Source organism: Scardinius erythrophthalmus (genome assembly GCF_964197995.2).
Source record: "Scardinius erythrophthalmus genome assembly, chromosome: 13".
In the NCBI taxonomy this organism is placed as follows: domain Eukaryota; kingdom Metazoa; phylum Chordata; class Actinopteri; order Cypriniformes; family Leuciscidae; genus Scardinius; species Scardinius erythrophthalmus.
Genome location: NC_138233.1, coordinates 21501219 through 21519558, shown reverse-complemented (window position 1 = coordinate 21519558; position 18340 = coordinate 21501219). Strand labels below are relative to the sequence as shown.

At 38.9% G+C, this 18340-nt stretch overlaps 2 protein-coding genes across 2 annotated transcripts in view; both read left to right on the top strand.

The window, feature by feature from the left end:
- LOC308700468 (teneurin-2-like) overlaps window positions 1–14062 on the top strand; it is a gene marked incomplete at its 5' end in the record, with an annotated part of 70108 nt that extends 56046 nt beyond the window's left edge. Inside the window, 6 exons of the mRNA XM_081382102.1 lie at window positions 6300–6475; window positions 7477–7712; window positions 7893–8189; window positions 8894–10511; window positions 11562–11692; window positions 11819–14062. Coding sequence (XP_081238228.1) covers window positions 6300–6475; window positions 7477–7712; window positions 7893–8189; window positions 8894–10511; window positions 11562–11692; window positions 11819–12556 — 3196 coding nt within the window. The 3' untranslated portion in view covers window positions 12557–14062. The remainder of the gene's footprint in view (window positions 1–6299; window positions 6476–7476; window positions 7713–7892; window positions 8190–8893; window positions 10512–11561; window positions 11693–11818) is intronic.
- Window positions 14063–14824: 762 nt separating this feature from the next.
- tstd1 (thiosulfate sulfurtransferase like domain containing 1) lies at window positions 14825–18085 on the top strand. The gene is made up of 5 exons (XM_081382838.1): window positions 14825–14992; window positions 16100–16222; window positions 16446–16608; window positions 16702–17640; window positions 17719–18085. Exons 1-4 carry the CDS (start codon window positions 14926–14928, stop codon window positions 16754–16756), a joined length of 408 nt encoding a protein of 135 aa, XP_081238964.1. The 5' UTR covers window positions 14825–14925; the 3' UTR covers window positions 16757–17640; window positions 17719–18085.
- The last annotated feature ends 255 nt before the right edge of the window (window positions 18086–18340 follow it).

The following is an 18340-nucleotide window of genomic DNA, read 5'->3' as shown; positions in this document are numbered from 1 at the left end:
CATCAAACAATCCTGAAAAATGTAAAACAGTTCCCAAAAAATTATTTAAAAAACTTCCTATCAAAATATTGAACACTGTTTTCAACATTGATAATAATTAGACACAAGTCATCATACACAGTATGGTTAAAAGCTAGAGGACTATCCTGTGTAGGACTATCATTTATTTAACTTTGAAAGGAACACTAGATACATTTCTTTCCTGCCGAGTTCTGTTCCAACCTGGCAACACACCTGCCTTTAATTTCCAAGGGAACCTGAAGATCTTGATTAACTTTTTCAGGTGTGTTTGATTAGAGTTGGAACACTCTGCTGGAAAGTAAATCTCCAGGAAGAGGACAGAGCAACCCAGCTCAGAGAGAGAGAGAGAGAGAGAGAGAGAGAGAGAGAGAGAGAGAGAGAGAGAGAGAGAGAGAGAGAGAGAGAGAGAGGCTCAAAAAGCATTTATTTACCAAAATTTTAAAAATGCAATTTTACATTATTTTTCCAGGACAAAAAATATCAAAATGCATCTAAAATAAATAAATACATAAATAAAGAGAAATAAATAAAATTAAATATACAAGTCCAAACAATCATCACTATCAATATCACAAATACACTGATTCACAGCCCATCGGTGTTTAAACTTCTCCATGTTATTTACCAGTTTATGATATGTGAACTCAATTTTTATGCGAGATTTTACTAGTCCTTTTAATATGGACACAATATCATCTGACCCAGCCCCGTTCAAACGATATTTTCTTGATAGCCAAATTGCCAATTTAGCTTTTCCAAAAATAAAATTAATTAACACATGCACCTCCCTCTTTCTTCTACTGTATTTTGGACCATAAATAAAAGAAACTGGTGTAAAGATTTCTCCTAATTTATGAGACCACTCTTCTAAAATACAAAAAACTGGTTGAAGTCTTTTGCACTTTAAAAACAAATGAAAAACTGTCTCCTGTTCCCCACAGAAAGGACAGCCCTCCCCTACCTGTGGATCAAGGTGTGCTATGTGCCTGTTTGTAGCTATAATCCCGTGTACTATCCTCCACTGCAGGTCTCCAGACCTCTTCTCAATTGGGAGGTTTGTACAGGGACCTCCAGCTGCCTTTGGGGGAGGCACCTGGCCCAAAAAACTCTTGCCATTTGGACTCACTAACAGTCTCTAGTGCTTTAAGATGCCATGATTTCACACACATAGTGTATATGTCCGTCTTATCAGCATTGCAAAAGTACTTCGGCTGATGAGTCTTAAAAGACAGCAAGCAACCTTCTTTCTCTTGCCATGTACCATTCTCTGGTGAAAAAATCAACTGAGGAAAGCTACAGAGATCAGTCTCTTTTTCAAAACTTTCCATTGCCAGTTTGTAATCCTGAGGCAGGGTCTCAATTATCTGAGTCAGCACATTTTTTATCAATCTGACAGATTTAATTTTCAATTTTTCAGCTAAATTCTCAGGGTTAATCCATTCTTTATTGACTCGCAAATGTCCAATCTTTAAGATGTTTGCTGCCCACATGGCTTTTCTAAGAGTGTCCGATTTAAGAACATCCACATCCAGAGCAGGATTAAAGAAAAGCGGCTCTTCATTCAGCCACAAGTTCTGAATGTCACTTCCATCCCGTGAGAACTTAAAAAGTGCCCATGATTTAAAGAGTGATCTGTAAAAGAGACTCAGTCCAGACAAATCCAGTTTGTTAAGATCCATCAGAAACAGGTGACGGTCTAGTCCCATGTCTCCTACTCTTCTCAGGAGAACACATGCGATCTCAGCCCAGCTCACATCCACACCATAGATTAATCTCCTTGCTGTCTGTATTCGAAAAGCCTTTAGTCTCGATTTGATGTCAATCAGCCCCTGGCCACCTTCTTGCCTTGGTAAGTATAGCACAGCAGCCTTCAGCCAATGCTGTCCCGACCAGAAGAAGTCTACTATCCGCTGCTGTATTTCTTTCACCAGCTTTTCAGGAGGTTCTAGTATCATCATTTTGTGCCATAATGAAGAAGCAACCAGGTTGTTACATACCAGAACCCTCCCCCTATAGGACAACTGGGGTAGCAACCAGTTCCAGCGAGACAACCGGGCACACACTTTCTCCACAAGGCCCTCCCAATTTTTATCTCTATACTCCTCTATTCCTATAAAAACCCCTAAATACTTAAAACCTGTTCTCCCCCACTGTAACCCACCAGGAAGTATTGGACCTTTAGAAACCCTTCCACACCACAAAGCATCACTTTTGCTCCAGTTCACTAAAGCGGACGAGGCTTTACCATAACACTCTAAAGACTCTTTGAGTACCTGAATATCACTTTCCTCTCTGATTATAATTGTGAGATCATCAGCATATGCAGATAATTTAACAGAGTAATTCATGGTATTAACCTGTAAACCCATTAGTTCCCTTCTCAGTTTGCATAGCAATGGTTCAATTACGATACTGTACAATTGTCCTGAAATTGGGCAACCCTGTCTGATACCTCTTCTTACATTAATAGGGGTACTCAACCCACCACCCATTTTAATCATACATGTTGCTTTGGTATAAAGAAGTTTGATCATTGAAATAAAGCTTTTCCCAAAACCAAAAGCATTAAGGGTATCAAACAAAAAAACATGATCAACCCTATCAAAAGCCTTTTCTTGATCTAAAGACAAAAGACCCAGATTAAGATCATTACAATTGGCATAATCAAAAACATCCCTAATTAAATGAAGATTATCTGTAATTAACCGATTTTTAACACAATATGACTGATCTTTATGTACAATTTCATGCAAAACTTTGTTTAACCTATTTGCTAAAACCTTCGAAAATATTTTATAATCTGTACACAAGATTGCAACCGGTCTCCAATTCTTTAGGAGTGTTAAATCACCCTTTTTCGGGAGCAAAGACAAAACCGCTCTTTGACAGCTGGTTGGAAGAATTCCTTCATGACAACATTTCTGAAACACTTTAAAAAAGTCCTGACCTACAATAGGCCAAAAAGTCTTGTAAAACTCAGCTGGTAGTCCATCCATTCCCGGACAACGGCCTGAAGATAGACCCATCACAGCTCGAGAGACTTCCTCAAAAGCGATATCATTCTCTAATGACAGCTTTTTTTCTTCAGATAAAACAGGTAAATCTCTTAACAGTTCAGTCCTGGAATGTTCATCTGAGCTTTCAGCAGTGTACAATTTAGAATAAAAGTCAACAGCAATTCTTCGCATTTCCAATGGTTCTGATGTGACATGTCCATTATTGTCCTTCAATAAAATCATTTGTTTCTGCTGACCCACTTTACGCTCTAAGTTAAAGAAATAAGAAGTGGGAGCGTCCATGTCCTTCAAATGTACATAGCGGCTTCTTATAAGAGCCCCTTTAACTTTTTCATCCAGTATTGAACTTAAAACATTTTTCTTTTCAGTCCACAAGTCTTTTAAATTAGCATCATCATTAACAGTCATATTTGTTTCAATATCAGCAATTTCCGCTTCTAGGTGTTTTAATGTATTTTTCAACCGTACAGAGGAGTATGCAGTATATTTTTGAGAGAAATCTCTTATATGGGCTTTGCCAACCTCCCACCACTGAATAATATCTTCAAAATTACTCTGTTCTATTTGCCATTTCTCCCAAAAACACTCAAAATCTTCACAAAAAGACTTATCTTCTAAAAGTTTAGTATTCAGATGCCAATAATAGCTCTTATGTACACTTTTAGACAAGGTAAACCCAACTGTAACAAGCTTATGATCAGAAAGAATATTGGGGATAATTTCTGTATTAACAACTCTATTTTTCAGGTTAGAAGATATATAAAAACGGTCCAAACGTGCAGCATAAATCCTCTCATTAATCACTTTCACCCATGTATATTGTTTTATAGAAGGGTTATTCACTCTCCACACATCTGAGAGACTGAGCTTTTTTAAAACACTAGCCAAACATGAGGCTGACTGTGCGTGTGGTTCTTCCCCGTTTCTATCTAGAACAAAATCTATAGTGCAGTTCCAGTCCCCTCCTACAACAATAAAGAAATCATCACTTTCTTCTTTGATTATGCTTTCCAATTTAGCAAAAAACAACTTTCTTTCCGCTCCAACATTAGAAGCATAAATATTTACAAAAAGAAAGTTTAAATTACTGATTTCAGCCTTAACAATTAAGAACCTTCCTGGTACTACTTCTTGTTTTGATAAAATTTTGACATTAAATGTAGGAGAAAAAAGGACAGCTACGCCAGCACTTAAATTAGTACCATGGCTAAGAATATAGTCTCCCTTCCACCATAGGCCCCAGTTAACTTCATTCTTGCAATTGCTATGAGTTTCTTGCAAAAAAGTAACACTCAAGCCTTTCAAACCAATCATTTCTGATAGTAGTTCATTCTTTTTTCCATCCCTCATCCCATTAATATTAAGAGATCCCACCCTCAGAGTCTCCATAGAGAGAAGAGAAGAAAAGAAAAAACAAAAGAAAAGAAAGGGAAACTTTACAGCCATAGTGATTATCTAAATTTTCCCCTCGCTTTCCCTAGCTTTTTACCTAGGTTTGTTACATGCTTTTTAAGGCGGTATCTTTTTTGCTGAGTAAGTTCCTCATAGCTGCTGACCTTCCTAGCCCTCATTGCAGAAACAATAAATTTCTCCGTATCCGGGAAGTAATCACTTATCTCAACCCCTGATTTACCTTTTGTTTGATCTAAAAAGGAATTGATTTGCTCAACACTGTACAAATCCTTCTCAGCCTCTTTAGTCATCTCAGGCCACTCATCATCTTTCATTCCATCATCAGTGCACTGTGATAAACACTCAAACTCATCATCCATTTTCTCCTGAGAGCCAACTACCTGTACAACATCACTGTTCATACCTTTATCCTCAGCATCACCCACATCATCAATACTAGCACTCACATCTTTGTCAGGTAAATGACTACCTCCAGGTTGTTCCACACATCCAGCATGATTAACATTAGAAACACTCACCTCTTGCTGTCCCTCCACTTCCTCTGTAGCACCATTATCTTGTTCTTCATATCTCGGAGTTTCTACGATATCTACATGGTGTTCGCTGTTATTATCGTCAGCGCGAGATGTGGAAGCGCGCACTTCGCTTTTTTTCGGACATGAAAATCGCTTATGGCCCAAGTCTCCACACTCAAAGCATCTCAAACTTTCCGAGCTAGCATAAACCATGAAAGAGCTCTCTCCGTGAGTTACACGGAAAGAAGCCTCCAGTGTCCTCTCCGGAGAACTGAGAAACATATAAACCATACGTCTAAAGGAAAGCACGTGCTTTAAAGCGGCGTCTTTACATCCCAGAGGTACCGCTTTAATAGGGCTCGCAATCTTACCGAATCTTAACAGTTCTTTAACAATGGCTTCGTTTGAAATGAACGGAGGTGCATTAGAGACTATAACTTTAGTTGCTGGAGCGGATAGCGGGGTTACTGGTACAAACGACTCTTTTACCCATATTCCGCTCACAGTCAACTCATTAACAAGTGCTTCAGTTTTTAAAAACACAACCACCGCTTTATTCATTCTGGAGGCCGATACGATGTTATCGAACCCTATTTTATCACCAATAATCAACAGCATTTCCTCCACGGTCACCCCGGGCTCAGGTACACACCTGCAGCCATTCCTGAGGGACAGGTTAGATGTGCCCTGCGTGTTGGTAGTCGCCATGCCAGCGGCTACCAACCACGCACGCACACAGAGAAACTTTTTTCCTCCCTACCCTAATAGCGGACGAATCTAGCGAGGGGAAAAGATAGGAGAAAGAAAGAAAGAAAAATAATAATAATAATGTTGAAAGAAAAAAAAAACAAAAAGAAAAAAGAAAACGCCCTCAACAGCAGCGCTCTCAACTCGCTCCGCACGTTCACCCCCAACAATCACACCGGAAGTGAGAGAGAGAGAGAGAGAGAGAGAGAGATAACACTGAACCCATATGGAGTCATTGTCTGCACATTACTAGAACTTTCAGTCCTTTCCCTCTACTATTATAGGCTCTGTTAAGAACATCTACATTAAAAGTAAACTAATTTTCAAACACCTGTTTGTTAATTACTTTACATTAGTATTAAAGAAATCTTAGATGGCTTGTTTTCAGTTGAGCTAACTGGCTTCTAAAACCAGAACTGCCTGACCTTCTAGGTCCAGCAGACCTTATTAGACTTGTTTTAAGCACGGACGAAACTTTTTTTTTTTTTTTAGATGGTTTTGGACATAATTATAATAAGTCCCCAGGGTGCTTTACTTTAATATGAACTTTAAAAATGGCCATCCCTAACATTTAGTATATTTGCAGGTATGACAGTGAAGGGAGGCTCACCAATGTGACGTACCCCACGGGAATGGTTACAAGTCTGCATAGAGAGATCGAAAAATCCATCAACATTGACATTGAGAGCTCCAACAGGGATGATGACGTCACTGTTATCACTAATCTTTCGTCAGTAGAAGCCTCCTATACTGTTGTGCAAGGTATGTCGGCTCAGTAGCCGTTTTTTGATATGTATTTGGGTTTTCATAAATCATTTTGAAAATGATTATGTGCTCAGTTTAGTTGGTTTAAATTTCGTTTCACTCTTTAACTTAATTGTTTTATATATCAGCGCCTACAGTACAAACTTACACGGCAAGACCCGACATTCATGTGGGAGGCTAGAAGCGAAAGTACTGTATGATTCAGTGCAGAAAACATCATTTGTTTTCTCTCCCAAGCCTAGCACTACAGTTGTGTTTTGCTGTGATGCATATCATTTGAGACAAATTCATTACCTTATCCCAAGTAAATATTCACCATCTTCATCTGTCCTCAACCACAAACCCCGCTTTCCCAAAGCTTATTTCATCTGTTAAGATGAAAGAACAAAAGACAAAGGGAGAAAGCAAAAATGGTTTACTTCCTTCCCATGGCAGACTAAACAAAAAAAGTAAAACTTCAAAACAATCAGACATAACACAGGATGGGGTAGGAACCTTTTGAAGGAAATACAGAGGATTTAGTCCAAGGAGAACGTCCCTCAGAGGATGCTTTTGAATCTAACCTTGACACGCTCATGAGGCGAATAATAAATTGACTAAATGCCTTTTAAAAGCTTCCTTATAAATTATAAGCGATATTATCTACAATTATGAACGTACCTTCTGCTCATAAATTAGTTTCATGGATTGTAATTTATTTATAGTATGTTTTGAAGCATAATAAATGTTTGTGGCACTTTGAAACAAAGGGATTCAGGGATCCACATCATTTGTTATGAACAAAGCACTTCTCTTGTTATCTTTTACGATCCTAAGATAGACAACCAGACTGTTCTTGAGCTGATAAATGCCCCACAGCCCTTTCATGAGTTTAAAATACATCAAGCCATTTTTGTTGTTGTCGTTTTGTCCTCTTGTCGTGTTGATAATTTGTTAAGAAACATTTTTTGCTCTTAATTTTATGGTAATTTTATATGTCACTCTATTGCCCCCTGCAGATCAAGTACGGAACAGCTACCAACTGTGTAACAATGGCACACTAAGAGTAATGTACGCCAATGGGATGGGAATCAGCTACCACACTGAGCCCCATATCCTGGCAGGATCAGTGAGTCCCACCATCGGCCGCAGGAACATCAGCCTACCCACTGACAACGGCCTGAACTCCATCGAGTGGAGACTGCGCAAAGAGCTGGCCAAGGGCAAGGTCACTGTGTTTGGCAGGAAACTTCGGGTGGGCACTTGCTCTAAGATATTAATTACTGTAATTAAGTACATTATTTTCGCATTTCTGTGCACATTGCAAGCAAAGTTGTACAAGAATCCTGCTTGATCTGATAGATCAACTAATCAGTAACCAAATCATCTCACCAAATGGAGTGGTTTTCATGCCAAATATTTGTGCAATTTGCAGGCACATGGGCGCAATCTACTGTCAATAGACTTCGACAGGAACACACGGACGGAGAAGATCTATGACGACCACAGGAAGTTTACTCTGAGAATCACGTATGATGCCCAGGGCAGACCAGCGATATGGCAACCCAGCAGCAGCCTTGCAGTGGTGAATGTGTCGTACTCCAGTACAGGCCAGCTGGTGGGTCTGCACCGAGGCAGTATGAGTGAGAGAACAGAGTTTGACCCGCAGGGACGAATACTCTCACGCTCTTTTGTAGATGGAAAGGTGTGGAGCTACAGTTACCTGGACAAGGTGAGATTATTGATTAAAGTGAGGTAGGAATATTGGGTAACACTTTAGTTTAGCGTCCAATTCTCACTATTAACTAGATGCTTATTAGCATGCAAATTACTAGGATATTGGCTGTTTATTAGTACTTATAAAGCACATATTAATGCTTTATTCTGCATGACCATATTCTACATCTCTTAATCCTACCCAATACCTAAACTTAACAACTACCTTTCTAACTATGAGTAAGCAGTGATTAGGAGTTTATTGAGGCAAAAGTCATAGTTAATAGTTAGTTAATAGTGAGAATTGGACCCTAATCTAAAGTGTGACCGAATACTGTTTTCATATTTTAATGGCTTTTATTTAGTCATTGAAATAAATACATTTTTAATTCTTCAACACTATTTTTTACTTGCTTTCCAGTAAAATATTGAAATATCTTGAAGCATGTATTTAACACAATTTAGTGATATTCATGCATTGATGTAATTGAACTAACTAAACAAAAAAAATATCTTTTTGTTTTGTTATGTTTTGTTTTAAAAACCATATAATACATTATATATATAAATTCATTTAGTAATTGTTTTTTAATTGAATTATCCAACATTCGGAGCACTTTGATGCCTGATTTCATTTCGAATTATGACAGCTTGTTAAAGATGTTGTTGCTAATTAATATGAATGTGATAATGATGTTCTGAAAACATTTCTCTCTACAGTCCATGGTGCTTCTCCTGCAGAGCCAGAGACAATACATCTTTGAGTTTGACACCTCTAACCGCATCACGGCTGTCACCATGCCCAGTGTCGCCCGTCACACCATGTTCACTCACGTCTCCATCGGCTACATACGCAACACCTATAACCCACCAGAGAGCAACGCGTCCATCATCTACGACTTCAGTGAGGATGGACGTCCCCAGGCCACATACTTCCTGGGTACTGGGCGTCGTGTCCTCTACAAATACGGCAAGCTGGCCAAGCTCTCAGAGATCTTGTATGACAGCACAGCCATCACCTTTGGCTACGACGAGACCGCAGGGGTGCTAAAAATGGTCAACTTGCAGAGCGGTGGCTTTTCTTGCACGATTCGCTATCGTAAAATGGGTCCCCTTATCGACAAACAGATCTATCGCTTTTCAGAGGAAGGTATGGTGAACGCACGCTTTGACTACACCTACCATGACAATAGTTTCCGAATCGCCAGCATGAAGCCGGTGATCAGCGAGACGCCACTTCCTGTGGATCTGTACCGCTATGACGAGATCTCCGGTAAAGTGGAGCACTTTGGAAAGTTCGGAGTCATCTATTACGACATCAATCAGATAATCACCACTGCTGTGATGACCCTCAGCAAGCATTTCGATGCTCACGGGCGAATCAAAGAGGTTCAGTATGAGATCTTTCGCTCTCTCATGTACTGGATGACGGTGCAGTACGACAACATGGGCAGAGTAATCAAACGAGAGCTAAAGATCGGCCCGTACGCCAACACCACGCAGTACCGCTATGAGTACGACGGTGACGGACAACTCAGCGGCGTCAAAGTGAACGATTGGTCCACTTGGCGCTACAGCTACGACTTAAACGGCAACCTGCATCTGCTCAACCCGGGTAACAGTGCCCGACTCATGCCGCTCCGCTATGACCTTCGAGACCGCATCACACGGCTCGGTGACGTGCAGTACCGTCTGGACGAGGACGGTTACCTCAGCCAAAGGGGCGGCGATGTGTTCGACTACAACTCTAAAGGCCAGCTGGTGCGCGCCTACAGCCGTGCAGCTGGAGGGTGGAGCGTGCAGTACCGTTACGATGGCCTCGGACGCAGGGTGTCTACTAAGAACAGTCTGGGTCAGCACCTCCAGTTCTTTTATGCTGACCTGAACAACCCGACTCGGGTCACGCATGTGTTCAACCACTCCAGCTCGGAAATCAGCTCTTTGTACTATGACCTGCAGGGCCATCTGTTTGCCATGGAGGTGAGTAGTGGGGAGGAATACTACATCGCCTCTGACAACACCGGGACGCCACTGGCGGTCTTCAGCAGCAACGGGCAAATGATCAAACAGGTGCAGTACACCGCTTATGGGGAGGTGTACCACGACTCCAACCCTGAGTTCCAGCTCGTCATCGGCTTCCACGGAGGGCTTTATGACTCACTAACCAAGTTAGCGCATTTCACGCAGAGAGACTATGATGTTTTAGCGGCCAGATGGACATCGCCTGATTACACCATGTGGCAGAAGATCGGCAAAGATCTGGCACCCTTCAACCTGTACATGTTCAAGAACAACAACCCGCTCAGTGACATGCTGGATGTGAAGAATTATGTCACAGGTGACTTTATGATTTTATGATTGGGTGCCTTTGCAGCTTTGCCAGCTTATTAGTTTTTTAGGGCTGTCAGTTTTACACGTTAATTCTTTAAGTCTTTATTTTTTTTATAATGTAATAAAATAAATACAGGTTTTTCTTCTAATGTTCAATGATATGGAAAGAAAACAAAAAATGTATTCAGAGACGTAATCGTAATGCACATCACATACACTACCATTCAAGACATCTCTACTGCTTACAATTTGATGCCTTTATTTGATAAAAAACAGTTTTTTATTACTTTATTACTATTAATTACATTTATATAACTGGTTTATATATATATATATATATATATATATATATATATATATATATATATATATATATATATATATAAACACACAATGGAATTTATTTCTGTGATGGCAAAGTTAAATTTTCAGCATCAATACTCATTCTAAGATGAAATCATTCTAAGATGCTGATTTGGTGCTCAAGAAACATTTCTTATTATTATTTCTTATTAAATTTCGGTAACACTTTATTTTATACAGTGTCCTTGTTACACGTTACATATGGTTACTGTAGTAATAACTATAAATTATGCATAAATTCATTCAACTAACCTTATCCTAACCCTATAGTAAGTACATGTAGTTTCTTATCATTACACTGTACTTAAATGTATAATTACAATGTAACATGGACACCTCAAAATAGTGTTATCTAAATTTCTTATTAAATGTTAAAAACAGTTGTGCTGTTTAATATCTTTGTGCAAACAGTGATAGTTTTCTCAGCATTCTTTGAAGAATAGTGAATAGTATTTATTTCTAATAGAAATATTTTGTAACATTATAAAAGTCATTACTGTAACTTTGATCAGTTTAATGTGTGAATAGTAGTATTAATTTTTTTTTTCATAAATATAAATGTAAAGGCAAATAATGCAATTAATGTGTTTCAGGATTTTACTTGATTGACAGCCCTATATTCAGTAAATGAATGACCCTTTTTATTGCAAAATCACAGCTTAAACGCTCCTTTTCTATATACATTTCATTGCAGATGTGAAGAGTTGGTTGGTGATGTTTGGCTTTCAGCTCAGCAACATCATCCCAGGCTTTCCCAGACACACACTTTACTTTGTGGATCCGCCATATGAGCTCCTCGCCAGTCAAGAAAGTGAAAACGGGCAGGTGAGTCACTACCTTAATACCATAGTAAATCTTCAGAGGAATTACTTTTGTATTTAGCAGGTCAGTGAATATTGTACTATGCGATCTTGCTTGCATTTACCAAGGCCTTGAATTGTCTTCCTGCAGCTGATAACCGGAGTTCAGCAGGAAGCCGAGCGGCACAGCCAAGCTTTCATGGCTCTGGAGGGACGGCTTCTTGACAAGGAGCGCAAGACCAAACACGAGAAACCGGGCCACTGGTTTGGCACGAGTACCCCCATCATTGGAAGAGGAGTGATGTTGGCGGTGAAGGAAGGCCGTGTGGTCACAGGGGTCTCGAGCATGGCCAGCGATGACAGCAGGAAGGTGGTTCTAGTGCTAAATAGCGCTGTCTACTTAGATGGGACGCACTACACTCAGGACGGCCTTGATTGTCATTTCTTTGTGAAGATAGGCTCAGCTGACAGTGACCTTCTAGCTTTGGGACTCACCAATGGACGTAAGGCACTGGAAAGCGGGATCAACGTGACGGTAAGCGGTCGATCGCGGCGTGGGGTCATCGTTGAGTTCCGGGTTCCATCTCTGTCTCTGAGTGTACGTTACGGTTTGGCGTCAGACGTGCTGGATGAGGAGAGAGCCCGGCTGTTGGAGTTGGCGCGGCAGCGGGCGCTATCGGGCGCCTGGTTACGAGAGCAGCAGCGGGCGCGGGATAATAAAGAGGGAAGCCGCTTGTGGACTGAAGGAGAGAGACAGCAGCTCCTTTCAACAGGGAAAGTGCAAGGGTACGACGGGTACTACATTTTACCAGTGGAACAGTACCCTGAACTAGCAGACAGCAGTTTCAACATCCAGTTCCTGAGACAGAATGAAATGGGGAAGAGGTAACAGTCCAAATCGTTTTTTTTTTTTCCTGTTTCTTTATATTTCGCTTTCTCTCGCCGCTTATACCTTTACAGTTTTCAGTTCTTTTTTCTCTATCTTTTTCTCTCTCTTGCTTCGTCTTTCTCTTTTCCCCTCACTTTCTTTCCGTTATCTCCTGAACCCATGGAGAATAATTGAACTAATGGGGGAACTCACTGAACGCTGCAGGGACTTTTAAAAGAAGAACACTCAAAAAACTTTGTTAATACTGCCTCTGGCAAAAAATAACAATTTGAAAGACCTCGTCTTTGTTTTTCAACAATGGACGTCAAAAAGCACTGATAAACTGAAAAACAAAACAGAGCTACTGTTGCTGAAATATGAAAAAATCCCCTTTTTAAAAAAGAATAGATATTTTTACCCATATTTTTTGGGTTACTGAGAGGATGTTGGTGCCAGATGGTACCCTTGTGATGGTGGGATCCGGATCGGAGAGGTGCTGCGAGTCTCATGCGCCCCTGGTGAGGTCAAAACTGAGGAGTAACATCCATCAAGACAAATGTCAGTCTCAGGCCTCATATTCTTCAATTGCCACCGCAGCATATTCCATCGTCTACAGACTGTTTCTTCAAGAGAATTCCAGTGGAGTAAAAGTGATGAGAAAATCCAAGTCAGACATAGTTTGTTTTATCACTGATAGAGAAGTACTTGCATTGTATCCGATAACAGTGAAGTTCTGAGTGTGCTTTAGATGCGATAGTTTTGTACGTCCCAGTCGCATTAGAGTAACGAGACCTTCACCAAGGCACTTCTGTATAGAGATATCAGAAAAAAAACACTCACAGTCTCCAGATTGAAAGGTTACTAGTGTCAGAAACTATTTATTTTTACTTAGTTTGTTTTCATTTTTATCATTCATAGTACTATATGACAATCATAAAGGAGTCACCGCTTTTAGCTACAAAGATGAACATTAATGGTTGAGTTTATTTTCCTTTGTATGATATGTAATAATTTTTCATTTTTGTATTACATTTTTTTTTTTTTTTGCTTCAAAGCAAATTCTAGTCATGCACAGAAATAATTTATGTAAAGTGTTTTAAAATGGTTTATACTTTAAATAAAGTTTAAAAACTGTGAAACTTGTTTTTCAAAATATATCTGTATGTACAGTGTATAGATTTACCTTTATGCAGCACAGTAGAATATTGTTCATAATATCAACTTTTATATTTCTAACAGAAGGTGGCTTGTTATGTGCAAATCAACAGCTGGTATTAAAACACTAGAATTTCGTGACACTCAGATATCACAGATGAATAATATCGACGCCCCGTTTGATGTTCTGTTTTAGTTTTGTTTTTATGCAGAAAAGTTGCTGTACTAGAACCCAAACCATAGAAATGGATTTGTTCCACTGTGAAGAGACTCATTATGGATGTCATGATGTACCAAATCAGTATTGAGGGATGATTCTTACTCAAGTGAGACTCTTCTGAGACCTTACCAATAAATAGTTTAAATCATGTGAGTCTGGCTAGTCTCGTGTATTTGTGAATATGTCTTCACATATGTACTGCTGTTATAACATGTCATTTCTCCACAGCTCATGGGTGAACTATATTCTTTCCCTTACAAAAAGTAACCATGCTAACCATAGTTTCTGCTAAAATAACAGTTTTTACTGTGGTAATAGGCTTATTTGATATGCAATATGGTAATGAACATGTCCTATTGTAATATCACGGTAGTCTTTGTTACTTAGCGTCTGATACACTGTTTGAAGGAGATTCCATCTGATATTTTTTATGGTATGCAACGGTAACAATAACCTGAAAACTCGTAAAAGCTGCTTTGGAGGAAACTGTTTACCATGGTAAAATGAAGTGCTGCCTTCACACAATCAAACGTACCCCAAGTGAGCTAGAGAGTATAAGTACTATTCATAATCATCATCACACTTTCTATTAGTAATAATAATCAATGTAATAATGATTTGTTTTTATTATTATGACTGCTATTGTTATTTGTGCGCCTTACAAAACTTTAATAATGAAAGTGAAATGTATGAATTTGGAGGAATGAAAAAAAGTTACCTAAGCCCTTACATGCACAAACAAACAGTATATTTCTTGACAGTGAAATCTGATTTGTATGCAGTTTAACCACGATTGAAGTCATGACACAAGATTAGTGATAATATGTATGTTTGCAGCCTGTAGGAAACTTGGGTTTTCGAATTGAAAGTGTTGCATGTGCCACAATCTAAGCAGTCTTTTATTTTGAAGCTACGGGTCTTTTATTATGAAGTTAGCTGAAGCTACAGGAGGAGGTGAGCTTTTACACGACCACGCATATGCTTAGCCAATAGGAGATGCCTTTTAAAAACTTGAATGACAAGGAAGGAAAGGTGTTGTCACCTGGTGAATCGTCTTAATCTTTTCAACATGGCAAGCAGCGGTAAGTTTATTTTCATCTAAATGTAAGCGACATACGTTACTTTCAGAGAATTAAAGAAAGCGACGTGTGAAACTGCAGGTGTTTTCTTCTTTCACTCCTTTCTTCCTACAGTAAACAACATGAGCATTTGTTTGCGTTCTCTGTTGTAGTCAGGGTGACAGTGCCTACTGTATGTGCGCCTTGATAAACACTTCCATTATCTCAAAATTGTATTACTTACAGTCATACCAAGCTGACCGTTAATATCTTTGCTAATATTCTGTGGTGCACGTTCTCTCAAATTTATTATGTTACCTTTCCTAATGCTTGCCTGCTGTCCTATTCTTTATTTTCGTTATTGTTTGTTATCTCATCTTGTGACGTAATTATGACTTGCAGAAAGTAAAACATTGTGGTACACACGTTCTGGATTTTGCATTGTATATAAAAACATGAACAATATTCTGGAACATCCAGCCATCGAAACAATTTAAACCAGTAAATAATCATAAGGTAACCAAACAAGTTACATAAGAAACAAACGAATAAATAAAAATGTTTTTTTTTTATAATACAAAATGTATTTAATTAATAAATTAATTTTCTAAAAGTAAAAGCGAAAAGGCTGTTATATGAGCTAGGCTATAACATCATAATCAAATCACTTTCATTGCCACTTAACCATTAGTTAACCACACAGGACAGGTGCAGTAACATCTTGGGTGCGGCTGGGTATGCATATTCAGTTCTAGAACAATTTTTTTCTTTTTTTTTTTTTTTGAAATAACCTATTTGAAAACATCAATTAATGGATAAATCTCAACGAAAATAATAAATTAACATTTACACTGAAAAAAAATTTTCTAACCTCCCCACAATTTTCTAGTGACTGGTCACATCTAAATTTTTCAATCGGCCCAAGTGAAATTCTTAAATGTAATTTTATAATTTGGGGAGGTTAGACATTTTTTTACAGTGTAGGCCTATAAGTATAAAATGCATGTACATTTTGTTCTCATTGTCTGATGTCTATTACTCGGATCAATCAACAGTGTTTAATACATGACAGGTATGTAGACGTTAACTGCATTTTCATTGACCTAATTTCCACATTCCTCTCTGCTATAGATAAGGATATCTCCTACAGCGATCTCAAATCTCTCTTGGAGAAGGGCTCTGGGTTTGTGGTGGATGTGCGCACAAAAGATGAGGTAGACAGAGGGCGTATTCCAGGCTCCATCCACATTCCAGGTGATAGGGAAGATCCACAATCATAATTTATATAAAGTGCAATATTTTAACTTGAATGTAGGCTACTTAGTTATTTTTAAAGGTTACTACATGAAGCACATTTTTACGGTACAATTATTTAAAAAAAAAATTACACAATGTTGTACTGTAAGTGGATTGGCCAAGTGTAAAAACAGGAGCTTTTTCTTTTTTTTCTTTTTTTTTTTGGTCCAATTTATTTTAGTGGAAAATGTTGAAAGTGACATGTCCCTGGACGCAGCTGAATTCCAGTCTAAGTTTGGCGTAGGTAAGCCATCTCTGGACTGCTCTGAACTGGTTTTCCACTGTCAGATGGGAAGACGTGGAGCTGTTGCCACAGAGAAAGCCAGAAGCCTGGGGTTCAAGTGGTAAGAAACATGCCATCGCGATTTGTGAATGCTTAAACATGCAACCATAGGGTTTTGCTGAAACTGTAACACTGTTTCCTTCTCTCTCTTCAGTGCCCGGAATTATGCTGGGGGCTACAAGGAATGGTCAGATAAAGGGGGCAAATGACAATCTTCAAAACGCTTATAAGACTCCATCTTAAAAAACAGAGATCAGGGACCTTTTTTACTCTAATTCAAATTAATGATAACATCTTAATATGTGTACATGTGTTTTAATAAAGTCTGATAACTAAAAAATAATAATTGTTGTCCTTGTCTTTGGCATGAAATAAAATGAAAAAGGTTTTAGGTCCATACTGGTTCAGATTCAATAGCCGATGATTCAGTTACATTGTTTCCGATGCTTTTCCTCTTTTAATTGAGCATGCGCAGATCGCGCAAAAGCCTTCACCCTGAAGCAGCAACAATATCACTCAGTGAAATGTCGTTATGATATGCTGCTAATTAATGGACACTTATAGTGATCTCTGTCAATCGTTCGGGTAATATTCTGCGATTACTCCTTTTTCTCTAAATGGTTGAATGTAAAGATGTAATATCAGTGTTTGAATCGTGTGTTAAGTCGATTGTTTGTGCAATCAACTTTTAACTAGTGAATGCCTGATTCAGATAAGTACTACAGTAGCAGTCACTGGAGACTTAAAACTGCTGTAGTTATGATGATGACTCACATAAGCTCTCCATATCTAGTGTGCCCCTCTGGGTGGGGCCGTTGCTGCACGCGGCCTCCAGGCTGAAGAACACCGACCGGTTTAAACGAAGAAAAGTTTACCGTTTAATCCAGCGTCAGTTAGTAAGCGTCACCTTGCATTTTAATCTCATTTTTACTTTATTTGGTTAATCTTAACGTTATGTTGACAGCTGAACAACAGGGTCGGATGCAGTACATGTGACAAACCCACATATGTGTACCCAGCTGAGCTCAAAGAGATGGTCCGATCTGCCTTTCCAAAGGACATCTGTGACTACGACGACCCCTGTCACGGAAATGTGAGAGCCCGATTAAGTTGATCGTTCTTATTGCACTCAAATGGCCTATGGATAACAACTGATTCACCTTTGTTGCAGGTTGTTGCCGTCACTATGGAAGACTTTAAAATGATGGAGTTCTCTTGTTCTGGGATGGATTTGACAGTTAAACTGCAGTTGCAGTAGATCTAATGGTTCAGAATTGTAGGCTGTGTTATGTCCATAAAATAATGTAAGTTTTGATCATTTACTATGTTTAAACTATAGGCTAACCTTATATAGGCCTATGTACTGTAAATAGTTCGGTTTCCTTACATAAATAGGCTTTTGTTATAATATAGCTATATATCCTCATTTATAACCGCTAAGTGAGTTTGCGTTTCACTGCAAAACCTATCCTTTGCGACTGTAAACTGTAATGTGCAGGTGCATAAAAATGTAAAGTGCATAAAATAGTATTTATCTCAAACGTTTTGTTGTAGTATTATTTGTTTAGTGTTTGCTGTTGTAAGAAAGTGAACGACTCTGACAGTCCAGCACTGAGCTGCTGGACACCATGGCAACGAATACACAACCTACACGAACACATAAGCAGTCGAGTTAGTTCTATTAGCCTAAGTTACTGACTGTTTAACACAAGGCATACACAATTCGAGGTAAGTAGGCTATATATTGAGCCATATTATATAATAGTGAAAGTATAATGCATACTGGTGTAGGT

Coding starts and splice junctions, on each gene's coding strand:
- tstd1 (XM_081382838.1), top strand. CDS start 14,926: ATGACAAGGAAGGAAAGGTGTTGTCACCTGGTGAATCGTCTTAATCTT. Junction 16,223..16,445: donor AGGCTCCATCCACATTCCAG/GTGATAGGGAAG, acceptor AATTTATTTTAG/TGGAAAATGTTGAAAGTGAC. Junction 16,609..16,701: donor AGAAGCCTGGGGTTCAAGTG/GTAAGAAACATG, acceptor CTCTCTCTTCAG/TGCCCGGAATTATGCTGGGG.